The sequence below is a fragment of the Doryrhamphus excisus genome, linkage group LG1 (genome assembly GCF_037039965.1).
Source record: "Doryrhamphus excisus strain RoL-2023G ecotype Guam linkage group LG1, RoL_Dexc_Guam_v1.1, whole genome shotgun sequence".
NCBI classification, from domain to species: domain Eukaryota; kingdom Metazoa; phylum Chordata; class Actinopteri; order Syngnathiformes; family Syngnathidae; genus Doryrhamphus; species Doryrhamphus excisus.
Genome location: NC_136357.1, coordinates 26,942,404 through 26,964,047, shown reverse-complemented (window position 1 = coordinate 26,964,047; position 21,644 = coordinate 26,942,404). Strand labels below are relative to the sequence as shown.

The 21,644-nt window shown below is 33.9% G+C and overlaps 3 protein-coding genes across 8 annotated transcripts in view; 2 read left to right on the top strand and 1 right to left on the bottom strand.

Moving 5' to 3' along the window:
- The first annotated feature begins 1,062 nt into the window (after nt 1-1,062).
- terb2 (telomere repeat binding bouquet formation protein 2) lies at nt 1,063-3,554 on the top strand. Of its 5 annotated transcripts, none has more exons than XM_058078763.2 (6): nt 1,063-1,257; nt 1,455-1,536; nt 1,626-1,765; nt 2,784-2,823; nt 2,920-2,981; nt 3,061-3,554. In XM_058078763.2, the coding sequence occupies exons 1-6, from the start codon at nt 1,194-1,196 to the stop codon at nt 3,153-3,155; spliced, it is 483 nt and encodes a 160-aa protein (XP_057934746.2). In that variant the 5' UTR covers nt 1,063-1,193; the 3' UTR covers nt 3,156-3,554. The 5 variants fall into 5 exon arrangements, with proteins under 5 accessions (XP_057934746.2, XP_057934745.2, XP_078649109.1 ...); XM_058078762.2 differs by having other exon boundaries at nt 2,765-2,823; nt 2,915-2,981; XM_078792983.1 differs by having other exon boundaries at nt 2,765-2,825; nt 2,908-2,981.
- Nucleotides 3,555-4,007: 453 nt separating this feature from the next.
- On the top strand, nt 4,008-10,779 carry sord (sorbitol dehydrogenase). The gene is made up of 9 exons (XM_058078759.2): nt 4,008-4,226; nt 4,334-4,367; nt 5,461-5,625; nt 5,714-5,873; nt 5,950-6,068; nt 7,745-7,810; nt 7,904-8,082; nt 10,036-10,157; nt 10,242-10,779. Exons 1-9 carry the CDS (start codon nt 4,173-4,175, stop codon nt 10,405-10,407), a joined length of 1,065 nt encoding a protein of 354 aa, XP_057934742.2. The 5' UTR covers nt 4,008-4,172; the 3' UTR covers nt 10,408-10,779.
- Nucleotides 10,780-13,727: 2,948 nt separating this feature from the next.
- apba2b (amyloid beta (A4) precursor protein-binding, family A, member 2b) overlaps nt 13,728-21,644 on the bottom strand; it is a 54,591-nt gene continuing 46,674 nt past the window's right edge. For both annotated transcript variants that reach the window (XM_058078748.2, XM_058078750.2), the window contains 4 exons: nt 21,121-21,333; nt 20,926-21,045; nt 18,650-18,790; nt 13,728-15,305 (listed from right to left, as the gene is read on the bottom strand). In XM_058078748.2, the coding sequence (XP_057934731.2) occupies nt 15,234-15,305; nt 18,650-18,790; nt 20,926-21,045; nt 21,121-21,333 (546 nt within the window). In that variant the 3' untranslated portion in view covers nt 13,728-15,233. The remainder of the gene's footprint in view (nt 15,306-18,649; nt 18,791-20,925; nt 21,046-21,120; nt 21,334-21,644) is intronic.

The following is a 21,644-nucleotide window of genomic DNA, read 5'->3' as shown; positions in this document are numbered from 1 at the left end:
TTTAGTTTTATATATATATATATATATATCCTTTGTTGTGACTTGTGAGCAAGGTTTGATGCTCCAGTTCACTTCAGACGTGAGTTGTAAAATTCTCCCATCTAGCGGTGAAATCTAGTACTGCACATTTAGCAGATGAGGGCTTCCAGACTTTGAAAAATGAAATTATGCCACTTGAATATAACAATTTATATTTATAATTATTTTATATACTAAAATATAAAATAAATATTTATATTTTGAGTTTAATCCAGTAAAATTCAACATTTTCTTGTTAGAATACAACCATTTTATCTTAATATTGAAGTAAAATTATTATTAAATTAAATTATTTAAATTAAAATATTTAATGTAAAATTCCTGCTGATTTTTTTTATTTTTTTCTAGGTTTTTTGGGCATTTTTTGTTTAGTTTTATATATATATATATATATATATATATATATATATATCCTTTGTTGTGACTTGTGAGGGTTTGAGAGCAAGGTTTGACGCTCCAGTTCACTTCAGACGTGAGTTGTAAAATTCTCCCATCTAGCGGTGAAATCTAGTACTGCACATTTAGCAGATGAGGGTTTTCCAGACTTTTAAAAATGAAATTAAAATATTTAATGTAAAATTCCTGCTGATTTTTCAATTTTTTCTAGGTTTTTTGTACATTCTTGTTTAGTTTTTTTATTATATTACATATTGTTTTATATTTTAGAATGTGTTAAATGGCCCCTGGGCCGCACCACAGTTATCGAGCAACACAGCATACTTTTGCATGATTTGCATGAAAAGAAATGTACATGTAAAAAAAATAAATTTGGCACCCAAATAAACTTCTTTAACATCACTGGATATGATATACATTGGAATAAAAAAAAATCCTAAACAAAATAGCAGCGAAAAAAAATAAAAATGGATACAGAAACATTCTTACTTCATGTTTAAACAATTATTTGTCATTTATTTCAATAAACCCAGCAACGTCGTACAGAAAAACAACTGAAAACCAAAAACTTTAAGTGATTGTTAAAAACACAACAGTTTCTGAAGCACTTGAAAGCCTCAGAGGCGTTCGTGTACTTACGGTGAAGCGGGAGTCAACCATTTGTATTGGCAATACAGGTGTTTTTTTTTTTAGCGAATTATTCAGTGTTAAAATAAGACGTATTTATTATTTATAGTATTTATTAATTTATTTTAGACATGTTTGCAAATAAGAAGGCGTGGTTTTCTAGCAGTGTGTCCAAAGAACATCGCGACTTCTGGCGTAAGTGGTGAAGTTTATGTAAGCTATTTAAGCTAGCAAGGTACCATTAAGCTAGCTAGCGAGCTAGCGAGCCAGCTAGCTAGCTAGCAGTAAGCTAATTGTCCCACTACTTTTCCTCTAAATAAACCCATTATATCCACTATAAAGTATATTAATAAATGAACGAGTATTTAATGTAGCAATAATTTATTCTACAGTGTGGGAGTGTGGAATACTTACAGGTTGGAGAACGGCAGATTATCTTTTTAGCGATGATGCTACACACCCTGATACACTCAGGTAATGTCGACACACTCATGAAAGCGTTTCTCGGTCCTTAAAGTGTTGTGTTTCATATTCTTTTCTATTTTATTCATTTCCACCATTAGTGTGTTTAACAGCGAGGCTTACCTGTGGGACAAGGTGACAGTTTTCCACAGCTTATTCCTGAGTGCATGCGAGAAGCGAAGGAGTATAAAGTCAGTGAGCATCGGTCACTACGTGCTGCCTCCTGTTCCAGTGCAGGACGGTGAGAATCTTTATTTTTACTTGAAAGAAAACTTATATCCAACCATTTTATTATTGGGAACTTCAATTAGCACACGCTTCTTCGAATTCTACTTAGCTCCTTTGTCATGGTTAATAGCAACAGGTGGCGTTAGAGCCAAAATGGCGACTAATTAGGGCGATACTGCACACCCATACAAAGTAAATCCATGGCTTATATTACCTATAATACTTGAAATTTGTCAAGCTCATTGAAGATTCAATATTAAATTAATTGAATATTTTCACAGTTGGAGCATAGATAACATTTTTAAGGCATGAAATAATAAATCGTAGTAAATGTGTTCCCTAGGAAACCGAAGAGACTAGTTTAGTGCAACTGGACAATTACTGACACCTAGTGGCCATTGTGGTACACAACACTACTTTCACAATAAGAACGGTTATTCTGCTTTGTTTGTATTTTATTACATTAACTTTTAATGCTTGAATATACACAATTTAGGCCAACAATAAGTACAATTTCCTTAAATATTAGAATTGTCAAATTATATTAAAAAAAAATCAGATTAAGCACAGTTTTAAAGTCATTAATCATGATTAATTATCATTAGCAACTATGTGTGAAATATGCAAATTATTACTATGTTTAAAGAAGAGAAAATAAATGACAGGAACTGAATATATGTAATTTTATTACATAAAGTCAAAATAATTAATTTTCATGGTTAATTCATTCCAAAACAGCAGATGAAAACCAAAATGTATGAAAACTGAAGCAATTTTCCCATAGGCAATATTGCAAATCTAATTAATCCATAGCAGATACCACAAAATATTCACAAAAAATATATATTTATTGAGAATAATTACTCTTACATGCAGAAAACAATACAACCACTTAGTCCGTCGTTTGTTACATGCAATATTGTACCATAACCAAGGCAAAATTTGGAGTATATGACTGTAATTTACACACTGTAAGTAACGGTGGCTTCCTTTTTAATTGTGTCTTAAGCAGTGAGAAATGTGATTGGCAGGTTTATTTGGGAGTGTGAGGACGACCAGCCAGTTAGACCGGTACGGCCGCTGACACGTTGAAGAAAATACATTCTAATATGTTGAGAATCTAATCAGTAATTTCTACTTTCTGAATTAATATGTCCGCAAGGAAAGCTGGACTGAACCATTACATGCATTCAAGTCACATGACGATCCAATGAATAAGACTCCTACAGGTGAAACATTTATCATCCAAACTTTGAACTCACAAAGTCAATGTTAATCTGAAAATTGTGTTTTCTGTTTTCACTGAAGGTATCAGCACGGACAAGCTGCAGACGTATTCAAGGCAAACACTTGACTCAGACTCCAGTGGTTTCCAATGCATTCAGTGTAAAGCTTATATCTGATCACCAAAGTCCTAGGAATAACACACAGAAAAGACAATATTTGCATATAGTGTACCAGAAAGTTATTGCATTTGGTTATGCAAAATTGGGTATACAGTATATTTTATAGATATACAGTACGCCTGACAACGGTAAGTCTACCTTTTGTGTTTTTATGTACTGATTCATGGTGATGGTTAATGGACAGTCAGTCTCTGTGTAAAATTTATTTATTTAGTGGTTTGCTTTAAGAAGTTATACAGTTACAGTATATATATATAGATAAATATGTTTATATTCAAAAATAATAAAACATATAAAGCAAAAATAAATACATACACTGTAAAGTAAATCAAAAAGTACTGTTTTCCAGAGAGATTCCATGCAGAACAGCTCACAGTAGAAACCCTGCTTTAGTCACGTGTACCACTGTGAGCCAATCAGATCTTCGGAGTTATCCAACCCTCTCCAAAGTGGAGACGACACAGCACGCTATTATGTATTTTTCTGTTTTTTCATAATTCATACTTAATAGTTTCGCTGAACTAAATCATGTTTAATTAACTCAATTTGCGAAGCGTGTTAAATTATAAAAAACACGCGGCTTTCATAATTATTTTTTATACGTCGCTGTGGGTCTCTCCCTTCTCGAGAATCTTTGGAGTGGTCCGACTAGCCGGAGTGACTCGACTACATTTTTAAGGGGTAATAATTACAAGAATGTCGAACAGCGTCGAGTTAGAACTGGTAATATTGCATACTAGTTAGTAACATGTTCTATAGGTACTTGCGTTGTGAATAAATAGTGATGGAAAAGTTATTATTTACGCTAAAGCTGCATTTCTTTTAAGACATACACAAATCCGCCCACCCCCGTTGAGTGGTCTATGCCGGCGCCTTTTTAGCCAATCATGTGTTTGTTGTGGTACCAACCCATAAAGCCACCAAAGAAGGGTCCGTGTACTTTGACACTCGGATCATGACAGCACCCATCTACTCTCTTCCACTTCGCTTCTTTCCACGCTTTTGACGAATGTCATGGAGTTTAATAATCTGTCCGTGGTGCTGCATTCTCCGGGAGATCTCAGGCTGGTACGATCCCTCATTTTATGAAAATAATATGCATATGTTCATTTAGCAAGTAAGATGAAAGGTGTGTATGAGCTCAGGTAATGGACATATGTTTGCTTTTTCCTCAGGAGAAGCGCCATGTTCAGGAGCCGGGGCCTCATGGTACGAGTTAACAGACTTGGTTCTTATTTAACATGTTTAATACCGAGTACCATGTAGTCAAACAACAGCAAATTATGACTTTTTACAATAATATTTTATTGTATTATAATTGGATTAGAAAATATATACTGAACTTTTAGTAAAGACATTTACTAATATTTACTAATATTTAAATATTTAATATAGTAATAAACAAATTTAATATAATATAATATATTAATATAATAAATAAATTTAATATAATATATTTAATATTTAATTAGTATTTATTATTATAATATTTAATATATATTACATATTATATATAATATGTATTATTTAATAATATAATATTTAATATTATTATTAATGTTTAAGAAATTTAAAATATTATATTTTAGATCCATTTTGTTTGTATTTACTTTATGCCAATTGGTAAGTTATGACTATTATTATTGTATATATTTTTTCCCATAGAAAACCATGGTCGTGGTTTATTTTTAGCCAGGGCCTAATCGTACGAGTTAACAGATTCTTATAGTAACTTTTTCGTTTCATTTAAAAGCTGCCTTTTGTGTTCAGTTGAGTTGTCGTTGACTAATATTTACATGAAAGTCGTCAATATGACATTTCCTCATGTGATGACACGTTTAAAAATGAATGTAAACTCACCTTGTATGTTTACTTTGGCGCCAACAACTTCAGCTGAAGAGCCGCATGTGGCCCCGGAGCCACGAGTTGCCGAGTCCCGCCTAAGACCTTAGGGAAAATACTCTGATGGTCTGATGTTTATTATTATTATGTTATTAGATGTTTATTATTCAGCATTAAAAGTCATTTAAAAAGTACCAGTAAAATATGGTGGAGGTAGTGTGATGGTCCGGGGCTGATTTTGCTGCTTCAGGACCTGGAAGACTTGCAGTGATAAAAATTGACCAACAACACTGTAAGAGACTCATTGCAAGTTATTACAAACTTGATTGCAGTTGTTCCTGTTTTTTTAAAAAGGCGACATTTTGGGCGAAATTTGTTCGTATTTATTTGTAAATTTGACTTTATTGGAAAAAAAAAATAGCAGTTCTAAAGGTGATGGGGTTGTGCTTTGCTTCTCCAGAGGTCCTGATCCAGATGCACTCCGTGGGCATCTGCGGCTCCGACGTGCACTACTGGCAGAACGGCCGCATCGGCGACTTTGTGCTCACCAAGCCGATGGTGCTGGGACACGAAGCGGCGGGTCGGGTGGTCAAGGTGGGCTCGGCGGTCAAGCACCTTCAAGTCGGTGAGTAAAGCTGAAATACTTGCATGAAACCTACCTGTAGATTTGCACTCAATTTATTTATTATTATTATTATTTTTTTTTTTTTTAGGTGACCGAGTCGCCATTGAACCAGGTGTGCCCCGAGAAATGGATGAGTTCTTCAAAAACGGACGCTACAATTTGTCCCCGTCTATCTTTTTCTGCGCCACGCCGCCCGATGATGGCAACCTGTGCCGATACTACACGCACAGCGCTAACTTCTGCTACAAGTAACACCTGACATGACCCGACCCCTTTTTTTTTACGTCATCTTTACCTCACATCCTGTTTGTATTTCCTGTTCAGGTTGCCTCACAATGTGACATACGAGGAGGGTGCGCTGATTGAACCGCTGTCCGTGGGCATCCACGCCTGCCGCAGGGCCGGCGTGACGCTCGGCAGCACCGTGCTGGTGTGTGGTGCAGGTACGATTCTCCTCAAAGCAAGGCACTCCCAGCTTTTTTTGTGGCAGTTTTGACTGTATTTATTCAATTTTGTGGATTATTTTCAGTCTTATTTGGAGTCCCGTAGGTTTATTTTAATTATTGCGTTTTTCATATGTAATGAAACAACTTTTGACTCTGCTGTTTTTACTGCATTTATCCAGTTTTGTGGATTATTTTTAGTCTTATTTGGAGTTCTATAGGTTTGTTTTTTGAGAATAGTGGCTACTGTCATTTATTTTAATTATTGTAATTTTCATATGCAATGAAACTACTTATTCGACGTTCTTTCGACTATCATGTTCGGTGTTAGCATGCTAACATTAGCGCAATAGCATTTTTTTTTAGCTCAACACAAAATTGGCACTATTATATGTTTGCATGCTAATGTTAGCATTGCTAGCATGTTAACATTGGCATCGTAGCATTTTAGCCATTTCAGAGGTAGACAGAAATATAAACACGTAGCACTATCATGTTCGGTGTTAGCATGCTAACATTAGCACAATAGCATTTTTTTAGCTCGACACATATATAAAAAATTGGCACTATTATATGTTTGCATGCTAATGTTAGCATTGCTAGCATGTTAACATTGGCATCGTAGCATTTTTAACCATTTTCATTGGTAGACAGATATATAAAGAGTTAGCACTATCATGTTCGGTGTTAGCATGCTAACATTAGCACAATAGCATTTTTTGTAGCTCGACACATATATAAAAAAATGGCACTATTATATGTTTGCATGCTAATGTTAGCATTGCTAGCATGTTAACATTGGCATTGTAGCATTTTTAACCATTTTCATTCGTAGACAGATATATAAAGAGTTAGCACTATCATGTTCGGTGTTAGCATGCTAACATTAGCACAATAGCATTTTTTGTAGCTCGACACATATATAAAAAAATTGGCACTATTATATGTTTGCATGCTAATGTTAGCATTGCTAGCATGTTAACATTGGCATTGTAGCATTTTTAACCATTTTCATTGGTAGACAGATATATAAAGAGTTAGCACTATGATGTTCGGTGTTAGCATGCTAACATTAGCACAAGAGCATTTTTTTGTAGCTCGACACATATATAAAAAAATGGCACTATTATATGCTTGCATGCTAATATTCGCATTGTTAGCATGTTAACATTGGCATCATGGCATTTTTATCCATTTTCATAGGTAGACTGATATATTATTCTGCAGTTTTTACGCAGGTTTGTTTTTTGTGAATAGTGGCCACTGTCATTTATTTTAATTATTGTATTTTTCATATGTAATGAAACAACTTTTTATTCTGCTGTTTTTACTGCATTTATCCAGTTTTGTGGATTATTTCTAGTCTTATTTGGAGTTGTTTTTATTTTTTTGGTCGCAGCATAGTGGGTGCTGTCATCCATTGCAATTATGAGAGGAGTTATTGCAATAATTCAAAGTAACGGTTAATTCTCCTGTTTTAATGCATTTTTATCCAACTTTTTGTATGATTTATTCAAGAGAAAATTGAACAATAAGGGACATTATTGACAGCCATATTGGCGATACTGCTTATGCAATGTATTTTCATGTTCAGACATTGGAGTTTGAAGTAGAAAAGATACCGCCTGTGTGGTATATTTGGGTTTAATTGGGGTCTCTTTCCTGTTGTTCTACAGGGCCAATCGGGTTGGTCTGTCTGCTTGTGGCCAAGGCGATGGGGGCTGCACAGGTTGTCATTTCAGGTGAACACCATCTCCTCCTCATATTTAAAAAAAAAAAAAAAAAACACAGTTAAGTTGAGTTTTCCTCTCCAATCTTACCATTGTCACACTCAGACCTCTTCCCCGAGCGTCTGGCCATGGCCAAGGAGTTGGGGGCGGACTTCCAGATGCTGGTGAAGAGAGGGGATGAACCCCAGCAGTTGGCCAAGAGGGTGGAGGACATGCTGGGGGAGCAGCCTCACATCACCGCTGAATGTAGCGGTGTCGAGAGCAGTGTTCAGACTGCTATCTACGTACGTGCACCATGTACTGCTTCCTGGTAAAGGGTAGTTTTACAACAAAATAATAATATAACTATGAACTATTTACAGTTTTCACATTTGGAACATATAGTGTGTTAAAAAATGTCCCTGCAATGCACACTCTTCCATTTGCTCCTTCCTGTCAGTCATGCACGGGGCTGGAGCCTATCCCAGCTGTCTGGGTACACCCTGGACTGGTGGCCAGCCAATCACAAGGCATATATAGACAAACAACCATTCACACTCATGCTAACATGCTAACAATGAGCATGATAGTGCTAAGTCTTTATATCTGTTTACCTATGAAAATGGCAAAAAATGCGACAATGCTAATGTTAACATGCTAGCAATAGTAACATTAGCATGCAAACATACATTTTTTATATATGTGTCGAGCTAAAAAAAATGCTAATGTTAGCATGCTAGCGCTGAACATGATAGTGCTAAATCTTTATATAAGTGTCTACCTATGAAAATGGCTAAAAATGCTACAATGCCAATGTTAACATGCTAGCAATACTAACATTAGCATGCAAACATACATTTTTTATATATGCGGCGAGCTAAAAAAAATGCTAATGTTAGCATGCTAGCACCAAACATGATAGTGCTAAATCTTTATACGTGTCTACCTATGAAAATGGTTAAAAATGCTACAATGCTAATGTTAACATGCTAGCAATACTAACATTAGCATGCAAACACAACATAATAGTGCCAATTTTTTATGTATGTGTCGAGCTAAAAAAAAATGCTATTGTGCTAATGTTAGCATGCTAACACTGAACATGATAGTGCTAAGTCTTCGTCCTAGCATTATAGTGTCTACCTATGAAAATGGCTAAAAATGCTACTCTGCCAATGTTAACATGCTAGCAATACTAACATTAGCATGCAAACACATAACATACGTAATAGTGCCAATTTTTTATATACGTGTCGAGCTAAAAAAATGGTATTGTGCTAATGTTAGCATTGTTAGCAATGCTAACATTAGCATGCAAACACATGACATAATAGTGCCAATTTTTTATATACGTGTCGAGCTAAAAAAATGCTATTGTGCTAATGTTAGCATGCTAACACTGAACATGATAGTGCTAAGTCTTCGTCCTAGCATTATAGTGTCTACCTATGAAAATGGCTAAAAATGCTACTCTGCCAATGTTAACATGCTAGCAATACTAACATTAGCATGCAAACACATAACATACGTAATAATGCCAATTTTTTATATACGTGTCGAGCTAAAAAAAAATGGTATTGTGCTAATGTTAGCATTGTTAGCAATGCTAACATTAGCATGCAAACACATGACATAATAGTGCCAATTTTTTATATACGTACGTGTCGAGCTAAAAAAATGCTATTGTGCTAATGTTAGCATGCTAACACTGAACATGATGGTGCTAAGTCTTAGTCCTAGCATTATAGTGTCCATCTATAAAAATGGCTAAAAATGCTACTCTGCCAATGTTAACATGCTAGCAATACTAACATTAGCATGCAAACACATAGCATTCATTCATTTTCTACCGCTTATCCTCACGAGTCGTGAGGGTGCTGGAGCCTATCCCAGCTGAAGTCGGGCGAGCCAGCCAATCACAGGGCACGTATAGACAAACAACCATTCACACTCATGCTAACATGCTAACAATGAGCATGATTGTGCTAAGTCTTTATATCTGTCTACATGTCTAAAAATGCTAACACATAACATAATAGTGCCTATTTTTTATGTATGTGTCGAGCTAAAAAATGCTACTGTGCTATTGTTAGCATGCTAACACCGAACATGATAGTGCTAAGTCTTAGTCCTAGCATTATAGTGTCTACCTATGGCTAAAAATGCTGCTCTGCCAATGTTAACATGCTAGCAATGCTAACATTAGCATACAAAAACATAACATTCATTTATTTTCTATTGTTTCTGTTCTCTACTAGGCCACCCGTCCAGGAGGCGTGGTGGTGACGGTGGGTCTCGGGTCCCAAATGACCACCATTCCTCTTGTCAGCGCGTCTATCCGAGAAGTCGACATCAGAGGCGTCTTCCGCTACTGCAACACGTATGTTTAAATCGATGGATCGTGGCTATGCTATGCTATTCTCTTGGATTTTACTGACGCTAACACTCTCACTGTGTGATGCAGCTGGCCTATGGCCATCGCCATGTTGGCGTCGGGAAAAGTCAACGTGAAGCCTCTGGTCACTCACCGCTTCCCCCTGGAGCAGGCGGCCCAGGCGTTTGAGACCACACGTCAGGGTACGGGAATAAAGGTCATGTTAAAGTGTGACCCCAATGACCAGAATCCCTAAAGTCAGTTCTTGTTGTCCTTAGTTGACCGTTAGTGACACATTTGATCAATTATAATACATATATTACAAATTATTTGACATTTTTTAAAAATAAATTTGATTAATTTGTCTTAACTTTAATTTGTGGTGATACTATTTGGATGGTAAGACACCACCCGCATTCCTTAATTAGCACCAAAAGGGGGCACCAGAGCATCAAATTACCATCTACACCAGGCGTGGGCAGGGCCGCATTCATTTAACAAAACAGCCCATCTGGAATTATTGTATCTGTAAAAGTGTCATGCAATCTGCTATATGTGCACTTTGAGATCATTTATTTGATGTAAATTTGATGCGTTATCAATTTATAATAATAATAAATGTATTATTATTTTATATTTTTGTTTTATTTATTATTTTGTTTGATTTGTTTCGACGTTCTTTCGACTATCATGTTCGGTGTCAGCATGCTAACATTAGCACAATAGCATTTTTTTAGCTCGACACATATATAAAAAAATTGGCACTATTGTATGTTTGCATGCTAATGTTAGCATTGCTAGCATTGGCATCGTAGCATTTTTTAGCCATTTTCATCGGTAGACAGATATAAAGACTAGCACTATCATGCTCATTGTTAGCATGCTGGCATGAGTGTGAATGGTTGTATATGTTTGCATGCTAATGTTAGCATTGCTAGCACGTTAACATTGGCATCGTAGGATTTTTAGCCATTTTCATAGGTTGACAAATATAAAGACTAGCATTATCATGCTCATTGTTAGCATGCTAGCATGAGTGTGAATGGTTGTATATGTTTGCATGCTAATGTTAGCATTGCTAGCACGTTAACATTGGCATCGTAGCATTTTTAGCCATTTTCATAGGTAGACGGATATATAAAGACTAGCACTATCATGCTCATTGTTAGCATGCTAGCATGAGTGTGAATGGTTGTATATGTTTGCATGCTAATGTTAGCATTGCTAGCATGTTAACATTGGCATCGTAGCATTTTTAGCCATTTTCATCAGTAGACAAATATAAAGACTAGCATTATCATGCTCATTGTTAGCATGTTAGCATGAGTGTGAATGGTTGTATATGTTTGCATGCTAATGTTAGCATTGCTAGCATGTTAACATTGGCATCGTAGCATTTTTAGCCATTTTCATAGGTAGACGGATATATAAAGACTAGCACTATCATGCTCATTGTTAGCATGCTAGCATGAGTGTGAATGGTTGTATATGTTTGCATGCTAATGTTAGCATTGCTAGCACGTTAACATTGGCATCGTAGGATTTTTAGCCATTTTCATAGGTTGACAAATATAAAGACTAGCACTATCATGCTCATTGTTAGCATGCTAACATTAGCATTTTTTTAGCTCGACGCATATATAAAAAATTTATGTTTGCATGCTAATGTTAACATGCTAGCAATAGTAACATTAGCATGCAAACATACATTTTACTATTACTATTGCTAGCATGTTAACATTAGCATTGTAGCATTTTTTGCCATTTTCATAGGTAAACAGATATAAAGACTAGCACTATCATGCTCATTGTTAGCATGTTAGCATGAGTGTGAATGGTTGTTTGTCTATATGCGCCCTGTGATTGGCCTCTCGCTGAATGAATGAATGAATGAAGTGAGCTCTCGCCGCTACTCACCTTGCCCTCACAATTAGAGCGGGGCCTATTCTGCTAGTATAACAGTATTTAATGATTAATGATTGGATGTGTTGTCGCTTTAAGGAGATCTGAAGTTATTTTTGTTAGTATTTTTTTTTTTTTGTTAGTATTTTTAGATTTTTGTTAGACGCTCCAGTCCCAAGACAATCATGGAGGTTTTATCTCCAGTTTTATTACCTTTGCCACAATGACATGATACAACATTACGAGGCATGCACACAGATCATGTTAGAACGCGATTAAATGGAGTACAGTGCATCGTTAAAAAGCCTTACTCGCTGCGTTTTTTTTTTTTTTTTTGCCCCTGTCACAGTGTGATTCTTACTTCCTAGTTCCCAGCATCCAATGGCGGAGTGGGAGGATGTTTGCAGTGACCAAAACCCTCTCTTCCGACATGATTAGCACAATACTTGACGAGTTTGTTTTCATTATGTACACACATTCAAATACTTGGCATGGCAATGGAACGGCTCACATTACGGTTTTACATTCACTTCAGTCAGGAACAGCAAAGATCAACACACGCGTGTACGCCACAGGAAGCAGACGTGATGCAACCAACTTGTGTTATTGTTATTTTGACCAGTGGATCATATTTAGAAAAGTATGGAAGACCCCTTTCCGACAATTGGAAGGAAGTCACAATTATGAGATAAAAAGTCAGAATGAGATGAGAAAGTCAGAACTGTGGAAAAAAAAAGTGAATATTTTGAGTGACAAGAAGGCAGCTCATAATTTCACTTTTTATCTCATAATTGGCTTTTTATATCACAATAATTTGTTTTTTTAGCTCATATTTATGACTTTTTATCTCATAGTTTTGACTTTTTAACTCAATTATGAATTTTTATGTCCTATTTATGATGTTTTATTTTAGGATTTTTACTTTTTATGTCATATTTATGACATTTTACTTAATAAATGTTACTCTTTTTCTCAATTATGATTTTTTATGTCAGTATTTATGATGTTTTATTTTAGAATTTTTACTTTTTATGTCATATTTATGACATTTTACTTAATAAATGTTACTCTTTTTCTCAATTATGATTTTTTATGTCAGTATTTATGATGTTTTATTTTAGAATCTTTACTTTTTATGTCATATTTATGACATTTTACTTAATAAATTTGACTCTTTTGACTTTTTTATGTCATAAATTTGACTTTTTAATCATAATTTTGAATTTTCATGGCATATTTTTGACTTTTTATCTCATAGTTTTGACTTTTTAACTCAATTATGAATTTTTATGTCCTATTTATGATGTTTTAATTTTTACTTTTTATGTCATATTTATGACATTTTACTTAATAAATTTTACTCTTTTTCTCAATTATGATTTTTTTATGTCAGTATTTATGATGTTTTATTTTAGAATCTTTGCTTTTTATGTCATATTTATGACATTTTACCTAATAAATTTGACTCTTTTTCTCAATTATGATTTTTTTATATCAGTATTTATGATGTTTTATTTCAGAATCTTTACTTTTTATGTCATATTTATGACATTTTACGTAATAAATTTGACTCTTTTGACTTTTTTATGTCATAAATTTGACTTTTTAATCATAATTTTGAATTTTCATGGCATATTTTTGACTTTTTAATCTCAAAATTGGCTTTCTATATATTTTTAGCTCATATTTATGACTTTTTATCTCATAGTTTTGACTTTTTAACTCAATTATGAATTTCTATGTCCTACTTATGATGTTTTATTTTATATTTTTTTACTTTTTATGTCATATTTTATATATTTTTTGTATTTTATGACATTTTAACCAACAAATTTGACTTTTTTTTCTCAATTATGATTTTTTATCTCAGAATTTTGACTTTTTTATTATGACTTTATATCTTAATTATGGAATTCTATGTCATAATTATGACATTTGTATCTAAAAACCTTGATTTTTGGCTTTTTCATCAGAATTTTGACTTTTCATGACATATTTTTGACTTTTAATCTCAATTATGAATTTTTATGTCCTATTTATGTTTTATTTTAGAATTTTTACTTTTTATTTTACCTAATAAATGTGACTTTTTTTCTCAATTATGATTTTTGTATCTCAGAATTTTGACTTTTTTATGTTGTAAATTTGACTTTTTAATCATAATTTTGAATTTCCATGGCATATTTTTGACTTTTTTTTTAATCTCAATTATGAATTTTCATGTCCTATTTATGATGTTTTATTTTTGAATTTTTACTTATGTCATATTTATGACATTTTACTTACTTACTTTTTTTTATCTCAGAATTTTGACTTTTTTATGTCGTAAATTTGACTTTTTAATCATAAGTTTGAATTTTCTTGGCATATTTTGGGCTTTTTATCTCAATTGTGAATTTATATCATAATTGTGACTTTTTATTTCTGACTTCTTAGTTTTTTATCATATATATATATATATATATATATATGACTTTGTATCTCAATTATACATGCGACTTTTATAGAGTTATTATCTCATAATTTGGACTTTATCTTTTAGTTTTATCTCATAATTATGACTTTTTGTCTCACAACTGTAACTTTTTTCTAATATATGACTTTCTTAGATTCACAAATTCAACTTTATTCCATATTCACGTCTTTTTATCTCACAATCGTGACCTACCGTCGGGATATATTTTCCCTTTCCAGTGTCGGAAGCGGACTTCCATGGAAAGAGTCTGCCAAGGTGGGTGTGTATTGCCATGTTAAATAAAGTGGAACATACACTACATATGGCCTGTGAAAGACTAGATAGGACAGCTCTGGTCCTACGCCCATATATGGCATTTCTTCCTGCACACACCAGTTTCATTCACTAATCCACATTAGATTCATCCGCTTAGCAGGTTTCAATGGATTCCACCTCAAACCAAAAAAAAACCACTTCCTGCTTGGCAGCGGGACGGAAGAGTTCAGTAAAAATGTACAACAGGAAATAAATAATCAAGGGGGAAGGAATCTGGCCTTTACGTGCGTAAGTATAAAAAAATAGTAAGTCTTTTTGACGTCACTGATGGGAAATGAGAGCACAAACGAGACGTTTTTTTTTTTTTTACGATGGGACAAACAAACCTCCGGGTTTGTACAATAACAGTTTTTGTTGTTGTTATTGTTTTTGTGGATCCTTTCATGGCTTCATATGTACATCGGCGTCTCCTGGCCCGTGAGGAGTCGGAACATGGCGGCAGGCATCGTCTTCATGTGAATCTAGAAGGACAAACAATGACAATTAATGACTTTTTAATCTCATAATTTAGACTTTTAATCTCAGAATTGTGATTTTTCTACTTTATTATTGTAACATTAGAACATTTTATTGCAAACCAAAATTTTTCCAAAATATACAACTTCATTGTTTTGTTTGATTCTCGGAATATTGCGACTTTAATAAAACATTTGTTGCGATTATATTTTCTGATAATATTAGTCTTGTAAAATGACAACTTTTTTTTTCATGTGTTGATTTTTTATTTTTTTTAATAAATAATAAAATTATATTTTCTGATATTATTTTTGTAAAATGACATTTTTTTGCATTGAATGACAACTTCTTTCTTTTCATGTTTTGATATTTTATTTTTTAATAAATAATAAAATTATAGTTTTTGATAATTTTTTGCATTAATTGACAACTTTCTTTTCATGTTTTTATTTTATTTTTTAATAATAAAATTATATTTTCTGATAATATTCTTGTAAAATGACAATTTTCTTGTATTAAATGGCAGCTTCTTTTCATGTTTTGATTTTATTTTTTTGTAAATAATAAAATTATATTTTTTGATATTTTTTTGTATTAATTGACAACTTTCTTTTCATGTTTTGATTTTATTTTTTAATAAATAATAAAATTATATTTTCTGATAATACTCTTGTAAAATGACAATTTTCATGTTTTGATTTTATTTTGTTTAGTAAATAATAAAATTATATTTTCTGATAATATTATTTTTGTAAAATGACAATTTTTTTGTATTGACAACTTCTTTCTTTTCATGTTTTGATATTTTTTCATTTTTTTAAATAAATAATAAAATTATATTTTCTGATAATATTATTCTTGTAAAATGCCAATTTTTTGTATTAATTGACAACTTCTTTCTTTTCATGTTTTGATATTATTTTATTTTTAAATAAATAATAAAATTATATTTTTTGATAATATTCTTGTAAAATGACAATTTTTGTATTAAATGACAACTTCTTTCTTTTCATGTTTTTATTTCATTTTTTAATAAATAATAAAATTATCTTTTCTGATATTATTCTTGTAAAATTATTTTTTTGTATTAATTGACAACTTCTTTCTTTTCATGTTTTGATTTTATTTTATTTTATTAATAAATAATAAAATTATATTTTCTGATAATATTCTTGTAAAATGACAATTTATTGTCTTAAATGACAACTTCTTTTCATGTATTGATATTATTTTATTTTTAAATAAATAATAAAATTATATTTTCTGATAATATTATTCTTGTAAAGTGACAATTTTTTGTATTAAAAGGCAACTTCTTTCTTTTCATGTTTTGATATTTTATTTTTTACTAAATAATAAAATTATCTTTTCTGATAATATTATTCTTGTAAAATTATTTTTTTTGTATTAATTGACAACTTCTTTCTTTTCATGTTTTGATTTTATTTTATTTTTTAATTAATAATAAATAAATGGGCCACAAGCTGCACTTGATGCTATGGTTGTAATACCCGTATGTCCACTAGAGGGCGATGGTGATGCACAAGTACGTGAGGCGACGACAGAGGAAGATGAGACATCACCCCCTTCATTCTTTACCACAGGTGCGTGTAAAGTATAAAATACTTACACTAATAGCTTTAAAGATTTGAGAAAGTCGACTTTAAAGATTAGAGAAAGTCGATAAAAGACAGAGTTGTTATTAAAGTGGTTTTGTAGGAGCGTATTTGAACATAAGCTAACCCCAAGCTAGCGCTAGCAAGACCTGTTGGATCGTGACTAATCATGCTAACCTAAATAAGCGGCGATTTTTGAATGTTATTGCATTCCAGAGAGGTAGGTTGTTATGTACAACTGTCACTAAGTTGACAGGTTGTGAAGAAATATTAATGTTAAACTGTTAAATCAATAACAGTGGTTTTATGTTTGTTTGTTTTCCTTCTCTCGACCAAAGATGCTGGATGACAAGAGGGTTCACTCTGTCTGTGTATCTGTGACAACATCTGGGCGTGTTGGTTTTATAGCAAAATGGAAAAGAGTTTGTACAAAGGCGATGGTTCCTAAGGTAAATGTCTCAGCCCCATTGTGGGACTATTTCAGTTTTAAACAGAATGAACAGGATGAAACTGTGAACACTGACCAGCCGATATGTTGGTAGCATGCTAGCAATGCTAACATTCGAATGCCTGTGAACGCTAACGCCGAGAATAATAGTATCCGCATATGAAAATGGATAAAAGTGCTACTATGCTAATATTATCATGCTAGCAATGCTACTATGCTACTGTTAACATACTAGCACACAGCAAATCAGTGGTGTTTATTTATGTGGTAGCATGCTAGCAATGCTAACATTCTAATGCCTGTGAACGCTAACGCCGAGAATAATAGTATCCGCATATGAAAATGGATAAAAGTGCTACTATGCTAATATTATCATGCTAGCAATGCTACTATACTACTGTTAACATACTAGCACACAGCAAATCAGTGGTGTTTATTTATGTGGTAGCATGCTAGCAATGCTAACATTCGAATGCCTGTGAACGCTAACGCCGAGAATAATAGTATCCGCATATGAAAATGGATAAAAGTGCTATTATGCTAATATTATCATGCTAGCAATGCTACTATGCTACTGTTAACATACTAGCACCCAGCAAATCAGTGGTGTTTATTTATGTGGTAGCATGCTAGCAATGCTAACATTCTAATGCCTGTGAACGCTAACGCCTAGAATAATAGTATCCGCATATGAAAATGGATAAAAGTGCTACTATGCTAATATTATCATGCTAGCAATGCTACTATGCTACCGTTAACATACTAGCACACAGCAAATCAGTGGTGTTTATTTATGTGGTAGCATGCTAGCAATGCTAACATTCGAATGCCTGTGAACGCTAACGCCGAGAATAATAGTATCCGCATATGAAAATGGATAAAAGTGCTACTATGCTAATATTATCATGCTAGCAATGCTACTATACTACTGTTAACATACTAGCACACAGCAAATCAGTGGTGTTTATTTATGTGGTAGCATGCTAGCAATGCTAACATTCGAATGCCTGTGAACGCTAACGCCGAGAATAATAGTATCCGCATATGAAAATGGATAAAAGTGCTATTATGCTAATATTATCATGCTAGCAATGCTACTATGCTACTGTTAACATAGTAGCACCCAGCAAATCAGTGGTGTTTATTTATGTGGTAGCATGCTAGCAATGCTAACATTCTAATGCCTGTGAATGCTAACGCCTAGAATAATAGTATCCGCATATGAAAACGGATAAACCGGAATGTCAGGCACCGGACTTTGTTGTGTGTGTGTGCTCAGCGTCACCTCGCCAACGGAGTTGGAGAGTGCCTGGACAATCTTCTCATGCGCCGTGGCCACCACACTCTGCCCGTTGATCTCGATGATCCGGTGGCCAACCCGGACGCCGCCTCGCTCAGCGATGCCGCCACGCATCAGACTGCATATCTAAAAAAAAAAGACAAAATTATCCTGGTAAAAACGCAAACATGCATACTAAATGTGCGCAGCCGGAAGTGTCCAAAACCAGGAAAAATAATTTATACCACAGGGGTGTCCAAAGTGTGGGCTGGGAGCCATTTTCAGCCCACAACTTGTCTTTTTTTTAGTATACTTGTTACCACCCTGTATGGTAGTGCTAAGCGTCTGCTTAAGTATAAATTCATGAAAATCACAAAAATGTTAGTATGCTCATGTTTGCATGCTATTAATACAAACATGTTAGCATACTAATACCTAACATTGTAATATCTCCATATGAAAATAGATTAAAATGCTACTATGCTGATGATGCTAACATTCTAATGTTAGCATGTTAGCAATGCTAACATTCTAATGTTAGCATGCTAACGCCTAGCATAATAGTATCTCCATATGAAAAAATTTATATGATAATTATATGTTATAGTGTCTGCCTATGAAAATGGCTAAAAATGGTAATATGCTAATGGTAGCATGCTAGCAATGCCAACATTCTAACGTTTGCATGCTAATACTTAGCATAAAATCACAAAAAATGTTAGTGTGTTCATGTTGGCATGCTATTAATACAAACATGTTAGCATGTTAATACCTAACATTGAAATATCTCCATATGAAAATAGATTAAAATGCTACTATGCTGATGATGCTAACATTCTAATGTTAGCATGTTAGCAATGCTAACATTCTAATGTTAGCATGCTAACGCCTAGCATAATAGTATCTCCATATGAAAAAATATGATAATTATATGTTATATGATAAAAATTCTACGATGCTGATGGTGGCATGTTAGCAATGCGAACATGCTGTAGCATCCTAATTGTTTATATAAGTGCCTATTTATGAAGACTGCTAAAAAGGCTACTATGCTAATATTATCATGATAACAATGCTAACATACCAGCACCCAGCAAATCAGTGGTGTTTATTTATGTGTCTACCCATGAAAATCGCAAAAAAATGCTACCATGGTCATGTTGGCATGCTATCAATACAATATCAATACAATAACTAGCATTATAGTGGCTGCTTATGTAAATGGATAAAAATGATAATATGCTAATGGTGGCATGCTAGCAATGCTAACATTCTAATGTTAGCATGCTAACGCCTAGCATAATATCTCCATATGAAAAAATGTTATATGATAATTATATGTCATATGATAAAAATGCTACTATGTTCATGTTGGCATGCTATCAATACAAACATTTTAGCATGCTAATAACAAGCATTATAATGGCTGCCTATGTAAATGGATAAAAATGGTAATATGTTAATGGTAGCATGCTAGCAATGCTAACATTCTAATGTTAGCATGCTAACGCCTAGTTTAATAGTATCTCCATATGGATTTTTTATATGATAATTATATGTCATATGATTAAAATGCTACTATGTTCATGTTGGCATGCTACCAATATAAACATGTTAGCATGCTGATTAGCATTATAGTGGCTGCCTATGTAAATGGATAAAAATGGTAATATGCTAATGGTTGCATGCTAGCAATGCTAACGTGCTAATGTTAGCATGCTAACGCCTAGCATAATAGTATCTCCATATGAAAAAATGTTATATGATAATTATATGTCATATGATTAAAATGCTACTATGTTCATGTTGGCATGCTATCAATACAAACATGTTAGCATGCTCATTAGCATTATAGTGGCTGCCTATGTAAATGGATAAAAATGGTAATATACTAATGGTAGCATGCTAACGCCTAGCATAATAGTATCTGCATATGACAAAATTATATGATAATTATATGTCATATGATAAAAATGCTACGATGCTGATTGTAGCATGCTAGCAATGCTAACATGCTAATGTTGGCATGCTAACGCCTAGCATAATAGTATCTCCATATGAAAAAATGTTATATGATAATTATATGTCATATGATAAAAATGCTACTATGCTGATTGTGGCATGCTAGCAATGCTAACATGCTAATGTTGGAATGCTAACGCCTAGCATAATAGTATCTCCATATGAAAAAATGTTATATGATAATTATATGTCATATGATAAAAATGCTACTATTCTGATGGTGGCATGCTACCAATGCTAACATGCTAAAAGAAACTCACAATGCCGTTCTGCACGCTGAAGCCCAGCTGATACTTGAGGTCGGGTCTCTTGATGAGGACCGTCGTGACAGGAGGGCAGCTGACGATGTTCATTTTCACCTGAACCTGGTTCTTTAAGCCCTTATTTACACACAAATAACACCCACAGCCGTTATCCCGTTTTTCGTGTCATTTATTATAATTGTCTCACTGTACCTTGATGATTCCCTGACAGGTGGCGAGTGGCAGCCCGACGAGGCTGGTGTTGTTGATGGACATGATCTGATCCCCGATGCTCAGCTTGCCCGAGCGTGCCGCAGGCGCGCCGTTCATCATGTTGGCTAAGATGACAGTGGGGAGGATGGAGCCCCAACCAGACTCCACAATCACGACACCCAGGATCTCGCCTTTAGTCTTCTCCAGCTGCAGCTGTGGGCGACGGCGGACACGAGGTTAGGTTCCATCGTCCACTAAGACACATTATTCCTAATTCTGTTTCTTTTTGGGTTCATTTTAAAAGCCCGTCATTCATTCATTCATTCATTTTCTACCGCTTATCCTCACAAGGGTTGCGGTTGTTGCTGGAGCCTATCCCAGCTGTCTTCGGGCGAGAGGCGGGGTACACCCTGGAGTGGTCGTCAAAACTTATAGTATCGCTCACATAGTGTGAACATCCAGCAGCAACGCATCATTTTGGCATGACTAATACATTCATTCATTCATTTTTCTACCGCTTATCC